The 20,303-nt window shown below is 39.4% G+C and overlaps 1 protein-coding gene across 15 annotated transcripts in view; it reads left to right on the forward strand.

The window, feature by feature from the left end:
- The window catches only part of PROM1 (prominin 1), a 63,150-nt gene that overhangs the window by 20,724 nt on the left and 22,123 nt on the right, over window positions 1-20,303 (forward strand). For 11 of the 15 annotated variants that reach the window (XM_035325673.1, XM_035325680.1, XM_035325683.1 and 8 more), the window contains exons 3-9: window positions 1,252-1,310; window positions 4,856-4,882; window positions 6,493-6,698; window positions 13,017-13,137; window positions 15,574-15,637; window positions 18,323-18,412; window positions 19,759-19,976. In XM_035325673.1, coding sequence (XP_035181564.1) covers window positions 1,252-1,310; window positions 4,856-4,882; window positions 6,493-6,698; window positions 13,017-13,137; window positions 15,574-15,637; window positions 18,323-18,412; window positions 19,759-19,976 — 785 coding nt within the window. The remainder of the gene's footprint in view (window positions 1-1,251; window positions 1,311-4,855; window positions 4,883-6,492; window positions 6,699-13,016; window positions 13,138-15,573; window positions 15,638-18,322; window positions 18,413-19,758; window positions 19,977-20,303) is intronic. The other 4 variants (XM_035325678.1, XM_035325679.1, XM_035325685.1 and 1 more) reach the window with 1 other exon arrangement.

Consider the following 20,303-nt stretch of genomic DNA (forward strand, 5'->3'; position numbering starts at 1 on the left):
TTTTTTTTTTTTTTTTTTTCTTTTCTTTTCTTTTTTTTTTCTTTTTTCCTTTGAAACAGTTTTCTGTGAGGAACTTCTCAGGATCTCTTGAACTCGCAGACCATCGAGTACTTGTTCTCTCTGCAGGGTGCTGGGGAGCACGGGCTGTGGAAACTGTTCTCTTGGGGTTTGTTTTTCTGAGGCGTGCAGAACTGGAGAATAGCGAACAGCATCTGAATGTTTCATGAGTGCTACAACAAATTCTGAGGGGGCTTGGATTTGTTTTTTTAGAGGTGAATAGCTATTTTTGGATCTATAGATCCCTTACAGACCCGCAGAATATTCTCAAGGAGGTTCAGCTCCATATGGGACGACTAGTGATAGGACCATAAAGCCCAGCTTGATATGAACGTGGGGGGGCAGAGAACTCCTTCCTAACGTGCTTCCTCTTCATCAGAGGAACCAGAAGTTCAGCAGTCCATCATTTCTCCCACACATCTGAGCATGGCCACTTGTGTGTGGCCTAGCGTGGAGCTCGGAGCATGGAGCTACGTTTCTAACATTGAGTGGCTCTGTTAATGTTGAACTCCTACCTTATCTTCTTGAGTCGCTGCTGTAGCTTGTCTATTTTGTGAATAAGTTAGATATGAGTGTTTGAGATGCAGCTGTGCTTGCAGTACACTGGCACGTGTAAGGCCTTCTGATTTCTTTTGACTGCATTGTGTACTCTCATGCAAGGTCTATTGGTCCAAGGAGCCCTCAAAACATGAAAGGATAGAAACTGGGATAAAGTGAGCAAGATAAGGAGCTTCTTCCTTGTGCTGTTCTGTCAAGAAGTTATCATTAACATGCTTGTTTTGCACGTAATGTATGTAATTCTGTGTTTATATATATCTATATATGTGCATGCCATAAACATGAAGCAAAGCTGAAACCCAGAACTTTGTCCAAGTAATTGATAAGTTTGTGCTTAACTTTTAATAATGTTGCTAAGGTACAGAGGGTGACCTCAGAAAAATCTTCACTGCATTTCAGTGGAATTTAATTGATAGATAATCTGGTTTTCTTCCTCTGATCTCATAAAATGCACAGATGATTAAAAATGTTGGTACCAGACAAGTTTATGGAAACATTTATTTGCTTGCTTATCCTGTTGATGTCTATTCTTAATTGCATCTTGTCTGCCTAAGAGTAGAAGTCATGCCATCCTTCTTCCCCCATTTTTATAATTTATGTTTTTTAAAACTCTGGAATATTCTTGCTTATTTTCAGATCTCATCAGAAAAGTAGCACAGCAGAAGTTTGGAAATACACAGGGCGATTATCAAAAGGTAAATTGTCTATGTGTATCTACATAAAATAATGAAAATTGTGAATTCAGTTGTATTTCAAAATATTAAATAGTATTTTAAAGCTATAACAACAGGATGCAAGAGTGAAATTTGAGAATAACAGGACTGATGGTTTCTTATAAAATGTGGGAGCAAAACTTTTCAAAATATCACAAAGGAAATTTCATAAGCCAGTGTAAATATACTGCACATAATTAGGGCTCCCTTATAAGTTCCAGCTGTAATGTGATTGTGGTGCTTATTTTGAAAAGATTGAAACCCCTTTGTGTTGAAAAATATGTTTTTTATTCAAAAATGCTTCAGAGAGAGCCATTACTGCTCAGTTCTCATGTTAATTTCAGCTATTGTCCTCAAAAGTTTCCATAGTCTTACTGATAAAGTATATTTTAGTTTATGTAGTATGCTAATCACATCAAGTATATTCTCCGTTCTCTCATTACGTTTGTGGTTTTCCTGTAACAGCTGAAATTCTTAGGCTTATCTGATAGCAAGAGGAGGTAGAATGTAACTTGGATCTGATTTTAGGCTGGTCTCAAAGACAGCATCCCATCTTTGAAGCAGCATCACTGGTTGAGTTCCTGCAGTAGGAATCCTAACCGGGACCACACAATAAACAAGTTGCTTTGTGTGACCTACATGCTTATAGGATGGTGTACCTGTCAGGTAGATGAGTATGGAACTTGGCACACAAGCACTAAACTATTGCCTTGAATCAGGTGAGCTGAATGATCTTGGGATCTGAATCATAGAATCATGAAGGTTGGAAAAGACCTCCAAGATCATCTGCTCCAACCATGCCCCTACCACCAATATCACCCAGTAACCCGTGTCCCCAAGCACCACGTCCAACCTTTCCTTAAACACCCCCAGGGACGGTGACACCACCACTTCCTGGGCAACCTGTTCCAATGCCTGACTGCTCTTTCTGAGAAAAAATGTCTCATAATTTCCAACCTGAACCTCCCCTGGCACAACCTGAGGCCTTTCCCTCTAGTCCTATCACTAGTTATCTGTGAAAAGAGGTCAACCCCCTGCTCTGCACAACTTCTTTCAGGTCTCTGAGCCTCCTCTTCTCCAGACTAAACAACCCCAGGTCCCTCTGCCACTCCTCACAGAACTTGTGTTCCAGGCCCTTCACCAGCTTCATAGCCCTTCTCTGGACACGCTTCAGGGCCTTGATGTCCTTCTTGTACTGAGGGGCCCAAAACTGAACACAGAACTTGAAGAGGGAAGGCCTTGTGCTTCCATGTCTTTCTGACAGCAAGCCTGTCACTCCAGTGGTTCGATATGCTCTGCGTGACATCTGAGTGCATGAGTGTTGTCCTCATGGTACATCAAGCAACTCTTGCCAATCCCATGGGCTTGTTTGGTGGGGCTTTGTGTAGTGGTGCTCCACAGTTGGTGCCTGCACTCCTAGCGAGGAGTGTAGGGTGGACTTGGTTTGCAGAGTCTTTGGACAAAACGTTAGACCATAGGTTGTTATATATGAGCGTCAGTATAGTATTAAGTAACTACTATGTAAGTTGTGAGAAATTTGAGCCTAATAACAGCTGTAGTCCTCTGTGGCGAAAGCAGTTGGTAAAATTGTGTGATTATAGGGTGACAAACACAGTATCAGGTGTGCTTATGAACTAAAACAGATTTAGGCCATTAGATGTAGGTCCTAATTCTGACCTGAAACTTTGAAACAAATTTGAGAAGAGAAGTTAAATCAGGGTATATAGAGAGTCCTCAGGAGACAGAAGCATCGCAGAGAGGTAGCTGTGAAGAGGTACACATGGCTGTGGATATACCTCTGGATGAATTTCCAATAGGGATAGGGAAACATGAATGTCACTAAAGGGTGTGGGTAAGTAATAGGAAATGCTGCCTGTGGTTTTTGTTGCTCAAATTGAGGAAGAATGAACTCAGACTAGGATGGGCTCAGTGAGTGTTTATTAGGATGATCTGGGAAACACATAGGTCTTCAGAGGAGACTGGAAGAGTTTGCTTAACTTAGGAAAGGCACTGATAAGGGATATATTTACTCCTTATACATATATATGAAGAGGAAACACCAGGAAGAAAAAAATGCTATCTGGGCAAAAGATGGTGTTATCACAGAAGCAGAGGCACAGAAACAGGCCATGTATGTTAGAAGAAGACTCGCCAGTTCATCAAGCAGTAGCAAGAACAGCTTCTGACATTTATCCTGTTAAATTTTTGCTGTCATTCCTCCAGATCCTGCAGATCTTATTTATTTATTTATTTATTTCAAGCTATTTGTAGAATGTGTTAGTGACCCAGGAGGCCCTTCCCAGTTCTGTGCCATGTGTTCCCATGTTCCCAGCTGGAATCTTACTGCGGATGTCTTACCGTCCCCTGGCAGGGACACGGATCTGCCAAGATAACCTAGCAGCTGAGCGCAGCTGCTGTGTGCTCACACAGAGCCAGCACGCTGCTGCTGCGATGGCTTTAGTTCTGCTGGGAGGTGTTCTTGCTTAAAAGGTTCAAAATCATACTCAGTATGATATTTTTAAGGGAGGAGAATTATTTTTTTTCCTCTCATTAAGATACCAAATACAATTTTCAATGTTTTAAGCACATTATACAGCAGAGGTTTCATAAAGATGTGTGTGATGCTGATGAAAAAAATTCCCTAAAACTTGAAAACATTTCTGATTCTCACACACCAGCCTCTGGGTTGAGGGGTCTTGCTGTTTTAGCTGGTCCACTTTTCTCTTTGGCTGATGACAAAAGGGATAGCATTAACAGGTGTGAGCTTGGCATGTGGAAATGAATAGGAAAAATACAAGAACTACAGTTTTCATTGTGAAAACAAAGGGGGAATTAGGTTCTTCGGAAATTCCTGTCATTGAATATTTAGCTTTCAGTGTTTTTCTGAAATATGGATGAGAAGTGAAGTGAATTAGGTATCTGTTAAATACATTTCCTCAGTCCTTCTTGAATGCCTTTTCTTTTTTACTTGTACATAATTTAAAATAAATGTCTCTGTAATTAGTTGAAAGTAAGGGTGAATTTTCTGTGTAATCTTTTAGGGTCCCAAAACCACTACTGAAACTGCTGCTCTTGTGCCAAAATAAAATCAGCATTGAAAAGAAAACATTAGTCAGGAATATCACAGATCAGTTATGGCAGGTGGAATTTCTGAAGAAATCACTAAACCACAGAGTAATGCAATCCCTGGCCTTCTCTTCCATGAGATGTGTTGGGAATTACAAGAAACAGATGTTTGGTATGGAAATAACCGGTCTGTGTTGCTCTAAAATGTGTTGGACAAAACCTAGATTCCTTTGTTTACTTGCAAAGGAAACCAGAAATTATCCGCTTCTATATTTATTGTAAATTATTTTCTGTGATTATTTAATGGTGCTTCTATGCGTTGTTTTACTTTGGTAGCTTTTTTATTATTGTTTCTGTGTTGTTAATTGTTTTGATCATGGTTAACTATTCATTACTCAATTTGTTTTTGTGCATGCTGCCTGTGTATTATACACACTCTCCATTTGTTTTGACTTCCACAGCCAGAAAATGTTGTCCTGACTCTCCAGGTAATGTGTTATCTGGTAGATGTACAGCTTTCACAAGAAACTAACAATGTCGATACACAGTACTCCTATTAAAACATCCGTAGCTGTTTTTTGTCTTGTTTTAAGTATTTTTTCCATCTAACATATTTTAAAATGTACATTGTAGAATAATTTCTGAAGTGTTCAGCTAACCAGAAAAGAAAATAGGAATATGTTTGTGGGTTAGTTTATAATTCTTTCCAAAAAGAAAGCCAAATTCTTCTTCCATGCACCTGGTTTGTATTCTTCAGCAGGGATAACAGCAGTTAACCACCAGTTATTAATAATGATGATTAAAAACAAAAACAAAAACAAACAAAAAAACCCAAGAACAACAACACAAAAACTAGATTTCATCCTAGAATTGGTAATTAGGTCAGAAATTTGCAACTCTGCTAATGGTGATGGTCGCTGTATTTGGATCAGTTGGTAATTAGGGACTGTGAGGAAGGGCATCAGTAAAGCTGGAACTGGAGCATGATAGATAGCTTGTGAGAAATTGCAACTTCTTTTGCAGGACAATATGCAGACCCACTTTCATCCTTTTACTGCCAAGGTGCCCAAGCACTGGCAGATCTGTAAAACAAGAGGATTCAAAGTACTGGTGTGATAATCAGTTCTCCTAAAACTGCAGAAAATATGAGAAGAGAGATTTATTAGGCAAGAGAAACAATTGGAGCATGCCCCCACCACGCTGCCTAGCTCTGCACAGGAACGCCTGCCTGCCTGCTCGGGGTCTGGGTGTGTTGGTTCGTATCTGCAGCAGAGCTCGCAGCGTGCAGGGCTCGCAGCTTGCCCCCTGGAACCCGCATCACCCCGCATGCTGCTGTGCCAGGGCTGCCTGGCCCAACTTCACAGACCTCAAGCGCTTGCACTGCTTCCAGCGTAAAAGCTAGTTAGGGTATTGCATTGCACGCTTCCCTTTCATTCCTTCCAGGCTTTGAAAGCACCCTTTTAGTCGCTGCTGTTTAGCTGCTTGGCACCGGAATAAATGTCTTTACCTGAGAGAGCCTAAAATCCACTCCTTTATGGTTTCCAGTCCCTAAGCAATTTTTTCTTCTACAGTTTGTAGAGAGCTCTGCTATTGCAATCTGTCACCCAGTGAAGTACTTCCCTTTGCTGTTCATACGAATCTTTCCACTCGTAACTCATTAAAAAAGAGAACCAAGTGCCCTCCCTCCCCCAAACGAAGTGTTGATCTAGGCAGTCTTGCTGACATCTATGGAGGCTTCTTGGAAACAGATGTGAGAAACATTAGATTTGTGGTCCAGGAAATCAAATGTTTGTTTTTAACCTATTTCAATTGAATCAATTTGCATTCATTTCATGTGAGCATATTTCTCCCTTCGAATTCATTCCCGTAGCTTACCTCCCTAATACTCCAGATAACCAAGTGTTAGCTATCGGTGTCTACAATGTCGTGTATCTTTTTGTGGGAAAATTTGTCGATCGTTGACAAAAACACCAGGTCCATAACCTCAGTAACTCAGTAGATGGTTTAGCCTTTAGTTTATTTTTTATTAATTTGCTCTATATTGATTGCAGTTACTGTGTGATATCCGCTATTACCACTATTTTTGTCTGAATTACAGGCCATCTACTATGAAATCGGTTTTATAGTCTCCGCAGCCTTGGGATTGCTATTTATTTTGTTACTGCCTCTTGTGGGACTTTGCTTCTGTATGTGTCGTTGCTGTGACAACTGTGGTGGGGAAATGCACCAAAGACAGAAGAAAAATGCTGACTGTCAGAGGAGCTGTTTTGCAACATTTCTTTTTGTTGCTTCTTTAATAATAAGGCAAGTGTAATAGAACAATGCGAAGCTTGGTATAGCACTAATTTTGCAGTGTCATATGACATTATAATGTTACTGTGTTAGCCTACAGGTGCAGAAGTAATTTTATTAGGTTAAATAATATTACTGCTTATTAAAGAAAATGTGACTGCATTATAAAAGTGCTGCTGCCATTGGTATCCTCAGGTCATTATGTATTCACTTGAGAGGAATGTAGATCTGAAACGTTTAAAGAAAAAAAAAAAAAAAAGCTTGAATTTGACAAATGAGGTTTTTGCCAGTCTCTGAGTGGCAATTGCTGAATGTTACCTTGAGCACCTGAACAGAAGATCCCATGTCCTGTGTTCAGTTGCCATCCCATAGAGACCCTGAGGTACATTCTATAGTTTTGTTCTTGGTTGTCTAGTAGTGGTGAGAGAAGCAACTGTGACCTTATTTAGTATTTGTTGACCTCTAGATTGTTTTATAAGTTCAGATTAATGGGTTTTCTTTTGGGCACTGATTGATCTGTTTAAGCCATGCGTGTACTCACTGTAAAATGCCTGAGTTTGGAGACATTTTAATCCTATTAACCTTAGGAGCTGATAATGGGTGATGAGAGGCTGATGTCCAGACTTTTCCCTGTAGATGCTTTCAAAATACATTGTTTACTTTTTTTTTTTTAAATTTTCGTTCAGCTTCTTCATTTTTTTTACCTGCCTTTTTTTTGTGATTTTATCCAAAAAAAAACCACCACACATTAAATCTTTTGTTTTGTACTTTGTGGCTGTTCAGTCAGGTGGGACATACCTTGACACTTCGCTGTAACCTTGACTTCTTTTTCATTTTACTGTTGTCTGTCATTATAATTTAAGGCCTTCCTCATGTTCAAATGTAGACCTGGCTGATAACAAGTATTGGAGCATGCTCTTTTCTCACGGGCATCACTAAAAACCATGACACATTCTGAAAACCAGAAAGCCAAATGGTAGCAGGTGAAGCAGGCGATAGACACATCCTTGCCATGATGACAGTTCTTCCAGTTGTGGTGGTGCCTCGAAGAAAATGTTATGAAGTTACCTACCAGCATACTTGAGCTGCAGGGATGCCTTTTATGCCACATCTCAGGACACTACGTTCTGGTTATGATGCCTGAGGGCTGCTGCCTGTCAGCTGAGTCTCCCTTGTCAGTCCAACATTTGCTGCCAGTTATTCCTGTTAAGCATACCCAGGATGGCAACTGCATCTCCCCACATCGTGAATGGGTGATCAGCGATCCCCAGTAACACGCTTTCCAGGACTAGGGAAGGTGCCCCTTTAACTCATACTTGTTTTTTTTTTTTTTTTTTTTTTTTTTTTTTTTTTTTTCTTTTTTTTTTTCTTTTTTGTTTTGTATCAGACATCAGGAGTATCAGATGCTTACCCTAAGGGAGGGCTTGGCCTGAGCTCTGTCTGCAGGTTTCCACAGGCAGAGGTAATCCCATACGACTCCCCAGCTAAGTCTCTAATGCTGCGAGTGCTGCGCAAGGCAAGACAGGCTTTACGCAGGTAGTATTACTGACCCCAGCCCGGCAGAGGCAGGTCTAGTTCTCAGATTTCCACTACACACCTGTACAAAGCAGGAGGCTGATGCCCTTCCTAGATCTTCCTTAACAAGGGAAGAGAAGATGCCACGCCTGGATCTATTTAAAACCACGTCAGCTTCCTTACCATTGTTCTGAAAGGCAAAGGGACTTGTTGGTAGTCGTTCCCTCCCCACCTTCTCCACGTGGATGTATTTTCTACTTTTCCCCCCCAAGTTGCAGTTCCAGCTTAGTTGGAAGGTTTACCTGTAGCTGTTTTTCCTAAAGCCACGCTTCTCAAGGACTGTGCCATGGATTCATACATAAGCTGTGACATTAATATAAAAGAGTTCAGTCCTGTGCAAGTCAAATGCTTATGGCTACTTCCAGACCTAGCGAAAAGAACAAGAACTCAATATCCACTGCTACTGCTACATCAAGCTGTGCCATGAAATCACTAAGATGGGTCCTCTTGTTGCCCAAGTATGAAGTTTGTGCAGTGTTGGAGGTCTCCCTTTGAAATATTTCTCCCAGAGATGTGTTTAGGAAGGCAGCCATCCCTCGTGTTGCTCTGAAGCCACACCTCTGCCAGTGGAGCCCTGCTTTAAAAGACCCATGGTGGAATGAACGTGTGGAAAGTTGCTGGAGAGAATGAGATGGGCTAGGGGATGGGCTTGTTCAGGATGTACTGCCCAACTGTATTTGCTGCATCTTCCTTTCCATTCCCTCCCCCTTGCAGTGCCAAGCATTCTGGGATTCTCTCGGTCAAAGGATCAAAACACAGAAGAACAATAGGAAGCATGATCCATTTCTCCTTTTTTTTTTTTCTTCTTTTTTTTTTTTTTCTTTTTTTTTCCTCTTTATTTTTTCCATCTTTGGTCTGAAAGACAGATCCAAACTGTCTTTCTTTGGCTGATGAGGTCAGGTCAAATGCACAGTAGGAGAGTATGAATAGGGGAAAGATGCTGAACGCTGAGCTCACAATAGGTGGTGTATTTATATGTATAGGCAACAACTCTTGAATACTGGCAATGTGAAGATGACTTTTTACGTGTCAACAAGCAACTTCACACTGGCCTGTGCATGCTGTTAATGTAGATATTTAGGAGATTTCAGCTAGTAGATTTTATTCATGAAGAACATTATTTCTTCTCACTTTTCCACTGACAGTGCTCTGGTTATTAGGATGAGGTTTTAAGTCCACTGCAAAGCTGTGCAAAGGAAGGGAAAGATGCCAGCTCTTTTTTTAAAATAAAGCAAACAAAAAATCTGGCATCTGCTTTCTGAAGGTAAGGTGTACTTCCTGAAGTGGGGTTTCCTCAAGGAAGAGAGGCAAGTCAGAAGTCATGATTATGTACCCAGTTGTTTATCTTAAAGTACATAAGTCTTACCTGTGTCATTCTGCATTTGAACTACCTCTTTTGGTAGTTCAAGTCAGAAATACGTGCTATGGTTTTGGTAATTCGGTTTTCATGTATGGATATTATCATACAAAGTAGGATTCTGTTGCTAAAGAGCACAGGTATAGAACTAATTTACTACACAGATGACTGAATAGGTGTCATATTCCAAATTTACCACTAAAACAATTATGTGCTTTGTTTTCCAGAGATAGTCTCAAATCCAGATAGTTTAGGAACAGATTTGCTACTTAATTTTATTTCCTAATAGTCATCAAGCTTAGGCAAACACATTTTCTGAGGGAAAGAAATATACTTCCATTAATTCCTCTACATCATAAAGACAAGGTATTGGTACCAATACCAAATACACCAGTCCCAGAAGGTGGTATGGCTAGTAGATGGTACGTTTTCTGTCCTTTTCTGAAGTTGTGGCTGTTGTCACCTGTGATGTTCTAGGGGAAGCTAAGTCTGAAGGAGTGGAGGTGGTATTTGGTACCTTGACAAGTATCTTGTTCAGCCTTCTTTGAAGGCCTCTGGGCTTTGTGGGATTGGTAATGCACATTGCTCAGAACCCAGGAACAGCGTTAATCGACAGAATTGGTGAGCAGGTTGGTACAGAAACCTCTACCCATTATTTTCTTGCATTCAGTATTTAGTAGTGAGAAGGGTGGCACTTACCCAGTCCAGCGTTTCTATTCTGTGACTTTAAAGTTTTTTAGCAAGCATGGCTAAAGAAAAAGCTTGTTTCCACCCCTGCAACTGGATTAGTAACTTATGTCACTTGGTGACACCTGACAAGAAGCTGATCACGGAAGGTCTGACTCCCGAGGAGCCTGTTCAAACAATTCTCTAATCTGCTGTAGAAAAGGCATCTCTGTTTTATTGCTGCTTTATGCCTTTCTCCTTGTAGCTGCCTATTGAATGTTGACTCAAGGTTCAGTTATATAACAAATAGACTTTTCCTCTCCTGTGTTAGTTATTTGTTTAGTTACAGTTGTTTAGTTATTTAAAGCATCTCCTCCATCTTACGTCCTCCCACTCCTTCCATGTAGGAGACTGAAGAGAAAAATGATCGTGCTCAAATCTTACAAAGTACTGTTTTGTTAGCTTGAAATTGACCTTTCTGGTCTGTGAGCATAACAGTGAAAAGGCCTGGCCGAAGAACAAAGATGACATTATAAACCCAAGCTGCAGAGTGATACACAAATGTTTACTTTTCCTGATAGCTTGAGGTCGTTTTTCTTCCGATCTGGGGGGAGAGGAAAAATGAAGGGAAAAACCATCTTTGACTACCTTGCTAGAAGAACGTTTTTGAGACAATTGCCATCACTGCAGTGTGAAGAGAAATGATAAATCGTGTGTGTCCACAGTGCAGAGCGCTTACTGCTGTTTCTTCTGCTTACGCTGCAAGTTGCTCAGTTTCATGGCATTTTATGCTTCCTAAATTCGCTTTCCATGGGTGGTAACTAAAGGCTACGGGAGTGTTTGGCCCTGTTGGATATGTAACTGTGCCACTTGCTCTTAGTTAAGTAGTTAGGTGAATGCCGGTGGCCCTTTGTTAGTGACTTCTTCTGGGAAGAGAGCTGATAGCCAGCTTTAAGGACCGAGCTGTGAAATTGAGGTATGAGAAGCTTTCTCTTTACGTCAGATTCTGTCATCCTGTTCTGAATTTTTCTTTTGGATCTTGAGAGAAATGTCAGTGAAGGAATCCTAATAGACAGCAGCCGTCTTGCCTGCACGTAGCCTTGCCATCTCTTCACGCTCTGAAACCTGAATTTTCCTACTGAGCGTTTGTCAGCACAGCAAAAGTTCTTGCACTTGAGAGCTGTCTTGCTGGCAGAACAAGCCTTGACCTTGCCAGGGAAAGCTAAAATAGGAAAAGCAAGATAAAGTTTTGTTTTTGGATCATGGATAAAATGAGGAGATGAGCCTCATCAGCATGTTTGATCCTGTCTTGCCAGGATTTATGTATCATGTTATTCTAGGCACTCATTTACTCCCCAACATCACCTTCTCACTTGAGTGCCTATGTTATGGCATCCTTTGAACGTAAATTCTCAGCAGAACAGCAAGAACTGTTCTTACTTACTCTTAACTTTGCCCAGTAGGGAGCTTAGTATGGGTTTTCTAGAAGACCTATTTAAAAATATTAGGTCTTCTTGATGCCAACACATGAAGTTTGTGGGTCTGTGAGAACAGTACCATTGGTGTGACTCCCTTCTGTCACTGGGATGTCTGTCATGTGTTTTTTCATGATACTGCCTCTCTAGTTGCTAGGATTGAGCTGTTACACTGCAGTGCAAGCTAAGAGACTGAACAAATGTGTCATCCAGAAATGCCTGTGATGCAGCAGTGCTGCCCCTCTGGGGATGTGCCATGCCTGCGCTGAGTGGTTCCGTGCTGTTCACCAGTTAAAGCCTACACCAAGTTAGTGCTACAGTCATCGAGTGGGTTTGTATTCAGCCTGTGTTTTGGGCTGTTACCACTGCATTCCTACCTCAGGCCACTGTGCTCATCTTCTGCTGCCTGTAACTGCAGAAGAGCCTTTCCAGCTGACAGGTTAGCTGTTGTGAATATGAGACGTTTAAAACAAAAATTCATCCTTCTGTTTATTTTACACATAAACTAGATTAAACCCTAAGTATCATGTATGCTAAGAAAGCTTTTGGAGCCTCTCATGGGATTTTTAATTGCCTTTTTTATTTAATGTTTGTGCATATCTATTGTGTTATGGCTAGAATTTTACAGTGGGAATGATCAAATAGGAAATAATTAGCAGCAGTGCTCATTGCAAGTCTTAGCTCGCTTTTCACCTTTTGTTTTATTATCAGGAAATGTTTATATATATATTTAGAGTTAATAGGGTCTATTCATGTCCTTTTAAAAGATGTATGTAATTATGTAAATAAATAAGGCCATTAGGAGTAAAAATTGCTGAAGTTTCCAGATGTAAAATATTCCTTTTAATAGTTATTTTATGCACGTTTGGTGTAGCCATGTCAGCATTAATGATACTTGTGGAAGTGCAACATTTATAAGTCTCATACAATTCACCTAAGCTATGCACAGTTTCTGACAGTATCAATGCAAATGGTAAGTGGCTATAAATTAAGCACTGCTTGAGACTTTGGGTTAACACTGCTTTATCCTTTCTATATTTGAATTAGTAGTACTGCATCTGCCCTTACGGCTAATTCCTCTACTTCACCGAGTGGTGGATGTGAGAATTTTATAGTAAGAAAAAGAAGATGTAAACTTAGGGAGACCATTATTTTGATTTTGATTATACTTTTTTTCCTGTATATCTTTTGTTCTGTTTTAAAATGTCAGAATGGGCATTTACATTAATAAATACCTGTTATCTGTATTTTTTGTAGCGTTGGAGTACTTTGTGCATATGCCGCCAACCAACACTTAACTAGTCAAGTCCGAGGAGCAAAGAAACTGGTTAACAGTAATTTTAAAGATCTGAAAGTTTTCCTAAACGACACTCCAGCGGTAAAGATTTTTTTCTTTATGGGAAAAGAGGGTGGGAGGGAAGAAGTATAATAATAGTTTCTTTCTGTTTGGTACAAATTACACATGCAGTATGGTGTTTGCTCTTTGTGTGTCAGTCTCATGAAGTACAGTCAATGATGGGAGGTAAGAAGTTTTCACGTAACTGTTAATGTTTGGGAGCAAACATTCTTTGAGCAATTTTTGAGCTGGACTGCTGGAGGCTATTACAATGATGCTTGTTCAGTGAACCTCTTTTCCTCTCACTGAACTAGTGCAGACTGTTAGCAGGTGAAATCCTTGACAAAATATGATTTTAAAAGCAACACACATTAACAAAAAAATGTATTACATGAAAGCTTGGATTCTTTGTTGTTTCCTGCTTGCTTGTCTTCTGGGCATGTGTGCTCTGGGAATGAACTATGGTAACTTTATTCCAGAATTATTTTTGACTGTTTTTTTTTTTTTTTTTTCTTTAAACCAGTGCAGTACTGTGCCATATTGAAGGAAAAAATTCTCTCCTTTCTCCTGTCAAACTTTCCTTGAAGTCACAAAAGCAGTAGCTTTTTGCACTAGAAGAAAAAAAGAAATGCTAAGACTTGTAAACTTCCCCCTATACAAAATTCAGTTCTTTATGGTTTGGGAGGAAAAATGTCCTACAGCTGTATTATCTTGTCTTTATTTAATTACTAGTATATCCATTTTTCTTGCATGTGACTGATAAATTTGAAATAGTTGGTATTCACACAGTGGGTATGGTAGCATCCCAGTTAGAGTAAACCTGGGCTTCTGTAACCCATGAGCTGCTTTTCTGCTGGCAGGACTACATGAGAACAGGAGACATCCGAGAAGTGCCATTACCTTTTTCCATATCTGGAGTCATTCTGTATACAATTATTAATTTGTGCGTGGTGTTGTGACAGTAGGGTGATGCAGGTATGTGGCAGGAAGGGGAGGTCACATCTCGCATCTCTCTCGAGACAGAAGGCCTGGAGCTGCCTTGGGGTGCTTAAGGAAAGTTTGCACTCAAAGATGTAATCCAGTTGCCTCAGAACTAGTCTCCTCTTCACAGGGTGATTAGTGCCCATGACAGGAAACGTGAGAGTAGACAATCTTGTGACATAGAAGGAGCTATCTTAATAGAGGAAAAAAAATAGACACTAGCTTAAAAGTTAATAAAAACACCTGAATGATTGAATTTAAGTGTCAGGACTTGAACATTCATGCCAGGAGTTTGTCAAAGTCTCAGATATGTAGCAGGTTTTTAGTTAATATGTCGGATTACTAATTTTTCTTTCTTAGACTTGATAGCACTTAATTATGTAATCATCAGATATATCTTAAGTCATTTTGACAGACAAGGTACAATGGTATCATGTATAGGTAAGCGCACGTAAGAATTTCTTGAGGAAAAGAGAAGGACTGGAGTTTCCTGAAAAGGTTGTGGAATTCAATTCATTGGCTATAAAACTCGGAAATCCTAACTGATGTCCTTGCCTCATGATTAGGAGGTGTATAACATAAGAGGATTTGAAAAATGAAGTCACGTGTAAAGAGTTCTTGCCTGTAAGATTAGCAGACTGCATGAGTACTGAGCGATACCACTATTAGTTATACTGAATCACGTTTTGTCTGCGTCATTGCTGAAGATGATGTAAAACTTGTAGACCTCCAAAATTTTAGTTCTCAAGTTAGTTTAGGAAAACAGCCCACTCTAATGCTGTTTCCCTTAAAAAAAACTAAAGCCTTCTTGGTAAGATTTTTTTTTCTCTTTTGGTTAAAAAAAATCCTGTGTCATACTTTGTTGTTTAATTACATCCACTGCTGCATGATGTGTGGGTTGTTTTGTGAGTGGTGTTTTGTTTGTTTCTTTTTTTTCTTTACTCCACTGAAAACTTGAGACTGGGCCAAATCCATTTGTGGATAATGAAAAACATTTGCATTAAGGCAGAATGACCAGCTCCTTTCTGTAAGAGAGTCTCTGAGAGGCTGCCCAGATAAAAGCCAGTCAGGATTGTGAATTTTCTTCAAAGCTACCAACCCATCAGTTTGTTGCATGTCTCTCATTTCCAGAGAAATTTTATTTTTCACTAGAAAAATCAAATAGGAGAGGTGAAGACATGCACAAACTTACCGTGCCTGCCTGACTTGAAACCTTCATGTGGCCACAGTTCCTGGTACTTAACAGTTCCAAGCTGAATCTTTTTCCCCAGAGATGTTCCAGTTATGTAGATTTCCTGATTAACCACATCTTTTTAATGTGCAGTTCTGCTAAGCAGGGTCTTAAAATATTTAGTTAACTGAAAACAGAGCTCCAGAGTTTGGGAGGTTTGCACAAATATTTGGATTGTTTCAAAGTGTGGCAATTTTTGTCTCATTTGAAAGCATTACTTTTTTTTCCCAATTACTTTAATAGTTTTCCATATTATCTTTTTTCAGCAAATTGACTACTTGGTGAGCCAGTACAACACAACCAAGGATAAAGCACTCTCTGACCTAAATAGTAAGTACTTTTGATTTAAAGGGGGTTAGTGATGTGTATTTAAAGCCTTCAGTAAGAGGATGTAAACAGTTCATAATGCAAAGTGAAATTTTAGTTATAAGAATATAGTTTGCAAACGTGATTACTGTTCTTAATCGTAAATGAGACTAAAACCTAAGATTCTTTTCATATAAATTGTCTTGGAGCTGCTGTAATGCACATTATTTTCCAAATTAATTCTTTTGTTAAATCACTTATACAGTAAGTCAGACTAAGATTTTATTTTCCTTTTTATAGTTCAGTAACCACTAATACCTAATGCTTTTTTAGAGTATTATTCCTCAGTTTTTGACTGTGGAGCCAAATGTGAAAGAGGAGAGCTGCTAGCTGTTGCCACAGTTACAATGACTGATAGATCTCCGCATTTGTTTATTTTTGTTGTTATGCTTTGTCCTCTACTCAGCTAAAGTTGAGATGTGTTTATCTTCTTTCCAAAGCTGCTTAGTGTATTTGGCATTTCAGGATGAGCAGTTGAAGAGCGAGAGATAAAACTTGACATACAATTGCTTCACCTTTTTCGTCAGTACAGTCATGATACAAAGCAACACCTTTTTATATGCCTCAATAAACAGAAACAACCAAACCTTTGACATTTTTTAGAACATAAGCATGACTTTCCAAAACAATGATAATAGAAAAGGGTGATCATATTCAGTACAGATCAGAGTTCAGTACATATTGTTAGCATGTGTTAATAAACATGGCAACATGAGTACAGGTTGAAATGCAATACAAAAATACCAAAACTGATTTTAAACGAGATTGCTGGAAGCAATTTATCATTCCTAGAATCTATCCTTCAGTGTAGGTTTAAAGTGCATTTTAAAAGTAGTTTTCAATGCAGGCAGCTTGGCATACCTTCAGGTCAACGTGTCCCCGTTGTAAAAGGCTACTAAAGCACACTGAAGGTGGTAGCCGAAGTAGTAGTTGTACATCGCCCTAATTAACTCTAGCCAAGAACACTACAGTCTAAAAAAAAACTGTGTGACATGCTTAAGTCTTTAAAAATAATAATAATAATTTAAAAACAAATTGACATCTGCACTTCAAATACTAGCTCGTAGCTTCCCAGGCACTCCGAACTGAAAATTCAAATTAAATATTTATTTACTCTCAATGCTTGTTTAACGCGTTAGTTAACAGGAACATAGCTGGATCTGTGATAAGAGTGCTCATCAATAAATAAAGATAGCTTTTATTTTCTTGTATAGTACTGGGATACCAGAATTAAGTGTGTGATACTTGGGGACAAAAGGATTTCATTCAAAGGGAATCAACAGCAGCATAAACCTCGAGAGAAATGTAGATGAGTTCAGTTTGCCCACCCTAAGGAAATGCTGAAAAATGTTTTCTGCTTGATAAAAAGCTCATCCCAAGCTAGAAATGACAGCCTTGACAGTAATGGATGCTTCTGTACCACTCAGTATTCCCATCTCATCGAGACCAAAAGCCAAAAAAGCTGTTTATGGTAACCTGAAAATGGAGAGGACCCAGCAGCCACCTAAAGGATATGTTACATTAAGGTGCTTCAACAATCTCTGCGCTTGCACTTCTGTCATCCACACACACCCATTCTCATTTCTGCTGAACTGAGATTCATTTGTGTTTGCAGGCAGTGAGGCAGCAGGGTTTGGAGGGTGGGGATAGTGCTGGGTAAGCTTGAAGCCGGTGCTGTGAGCACCAGAGCTGAACGCAGTGTGTGAGGAGCAGTGACTGGCAGACGTGCATAATGCGCTTAAGGGATTTCAACAGAGGTGTTTGACAGGTGCAAGCTTTGGGTGACCTTGACAAATGAGGAATGAGTAAGGAAAAGAATCTCTTTCCTTCTTTCTCTTGCACTTGCAAAACCATAGCTTGTAGTGAATGAGTATGCCACAAAATTTCCTTCCACATGTTAGACTGTGTTAAGATAGCTTGTGGAAAAAGTCTGTTTCCAAAAAACTGTAGTAAATGTAATGAAATACAGACTCTGTAGTCTATTGGAACGTTCATAGGATCATTCAGGTTGGAAAAGACCCCAGAGTCATCTAGTCCAACCTTTAACCTAGTACTGACAAGTCTACCACTAAACCATGCTACTAAGTTCTACATCTACACATTTCTTGAAGACCTCCAGGGATGGTGACCATGTCCCTAGGCAGCCTATTCCAATGCTGCACAACCTTTTCAGTAAAGAAATTTCTCATAAAATCCAACCTAAACCTCTCCTCGCACAAATGGAGCCTGTTTCCACCTCATCTTACTACTTGGTGCTTGAGAGAAAAGCCCGATCCCCACCTTGTTACAACCTCCTTTAAGATAATTGTAAAGTATAATAAGGTCTCCCTTGAGCCTTCTTTTCTCCAAGCTGAACAACCCCAGCTCCCTCAGCCACTCCTCATAAGACTTGTACGGGTCTTCATGTATATGGTCAAGTGCTAGTGAATATTTTCCACTGTATTTTGAGGTAATGCTGTCCTTTAAAAGCCTATAGCTAGCTAAAGGAGAATTGAGTTTTTGTTACCTTCTGTCACTGAGTTTTGAATGTCAGGCCTTAGATAAATTTTAATATTTTATCTATTCTTTGTGCGGTCTGATAGCACCTGTGATAAGAGGTGGTTTAAACTGAACTAGTATGTAACGTTTTTTCATCTCTCCATGCCACAGATGTTGGACCTTTGCTCGGTAGCAGAGTTCAAGAACAGCTGGGGAAAGAAGTGCGTCCTGCACTTGATGCAGCTTTGACAATGGCAGGAGGTAAAGATGTGCATATTCGTATATTTATGTCCTGTTGCCATGGCAAGACAGGCGTCATCTTTCTAGTTCACAGCATGGGATGGCTTTATGCAGTACTATGATTCTACTTACCATTTTTCTACATGTCATGTTTCTTTTAGACTGAGGATGTCTGATGTTCTAAGATTTATAAATGTATTAAAAAAGTAAATCAAGATTTAAGTGCCATTGTTGATATCTACTTTCAGAAGTCACTGAAGACTGATGAAATCTGTATTCCCTGTTTCAGGTGGTTGTCCCTTTCCATTGATTATAAGGGAGACTAGGAGAGCTGTGCTCTAAGATCTCACTGTAGGTCTTTTTAGGTTAGCCTTCGACAGGTCAGTGAATGAACAAACGTTGGCCTCATCACTGCCAAGCCTACTATGAGAGTGCCAACAGTTTCTTGATCGTACCTTTAAGTTTAGCATTGCTTGTGCTTAGTTCTGTCTCCTCTAAAGAAATCACTTTTTTTTTTTTTTTCCCCCTATTTAAGGCTTTCTTTTTTCAGGAATCGGGTACACCTTATAGAGCAAAGTGAAAGGCATCCTTCAAGTTGAGTCACTTTGTGTGTTTGTTTTTTGTTTTTTTTTTTTTTAACTCATAAATTCTTTCTTGAGTTCTTTCTCATTCATTCGTCATCATTCTCCTTTTTTACTTTATTTCTCTTATTTGTCTTGAAGTCAAAGTGGAAAGGGCTATCAAAGGTAAAAAAGATAAAACCTTGTGTTGTGTGAAATGTGCTTTATTTTTGTACACTTGTGCATTTTTAGTTATATCTGTGTGGTTTGTGTCTTAAAACACCTGTTTAGTGTTCTTTTGTTTTGTGTGATTGGGACAGAATCTGAAGGCATACAGTGTTAACATGCGTTAACGCTTGGCCATTACAACATGATCTCTTTTCCTGTCCTCTTGCAGCTACATAATTTCTTGAGTTGGATTACAGCTGACATGTTGAAAATACTGTCTTGTGGATATGGGCTTTCTTGTGATTTCTAATAACCAAGCATTAAAGTTCTTTATTGAAATCTCTGGTTAAGAAAAATGAGGGAAAGAGGAGAAAAGAGTAATCTGAGAAGTGGGTAGAATCTCAATAAAGGTAGCTTGAGCTCATTAATTAGTTTGTAGGAAAATGTAAGTGATTTATTTTTATCTGCAATAAATATGTATTCTGTGCTAGAGGGGTCTTCTGGGTGGGATGGAAAGGTTATTTAAATCAGTATTTTTAAGAAACTCATAGTGTTTATACATGCATGCATACTTTCTCTACCTGTATCTAGTTTCTAACTAAAGATTAAAAAAAAAAAAACTGTATCTCATCCTTGCAGCAATCAGAGAAACGAAGGAGGCACTGGAAAATGTGAGCGTCTCTGTTGAGGTTTTGCAGGAAGGCACTGAGAGGCTTCATGCAAATTTGACAGATGTTAAAATGCACCTGAGCAACACCCTCAATGATTCTGCATGCTCGGCAGCACAGGCTGCCTCAACTTGCAATATCATCAGGAATTCATTAAATCAACTGAACATTAATGCCAATTTCAGTGGGGTAAGAGAATATTTTTCAGACTTGCAGTGTGACTGCCTTGAATAAGCCCTCTAATATCTCTGCAGATTAATGGTTCGGTGTGCTGTCACTTGTGAGATAAGTGAACTTAACTTACTCTGTGTTTCTGGGTAATTCCAGTTACTGTTTTCATCTTTTGTGTAGAAAAGAATAAAATGTGTGTCAAGCAGCTACATTAAAGTGCTGCTATGGGCAGCAAAATAATCTGCCCTTCCCAAAAATGCTGAAGTTAAACTTTGGTTTTGTACAACAAAGGTTTCAGGGGTGTGCTAGAAAGATTCTATTATAAATGGTCTTTCTAGTTTCTTT

This window comes from Oxyura jamaicensis, chromosome 4 (genome assembly GCF_011077185.1).
Source record: "Oxyura jamaicensis isolate SHBP4307 breed ruddy duck chromosome 4, BPBGC_Ojam_1.0, whole genome shotgun sequence".
NCBI classification, from domain to species: Eukaryota; Metazoa; Chordata; class Aves; order Anseriformes; family Anatidae; genus Oxyura; species Oxyura jamaicensis.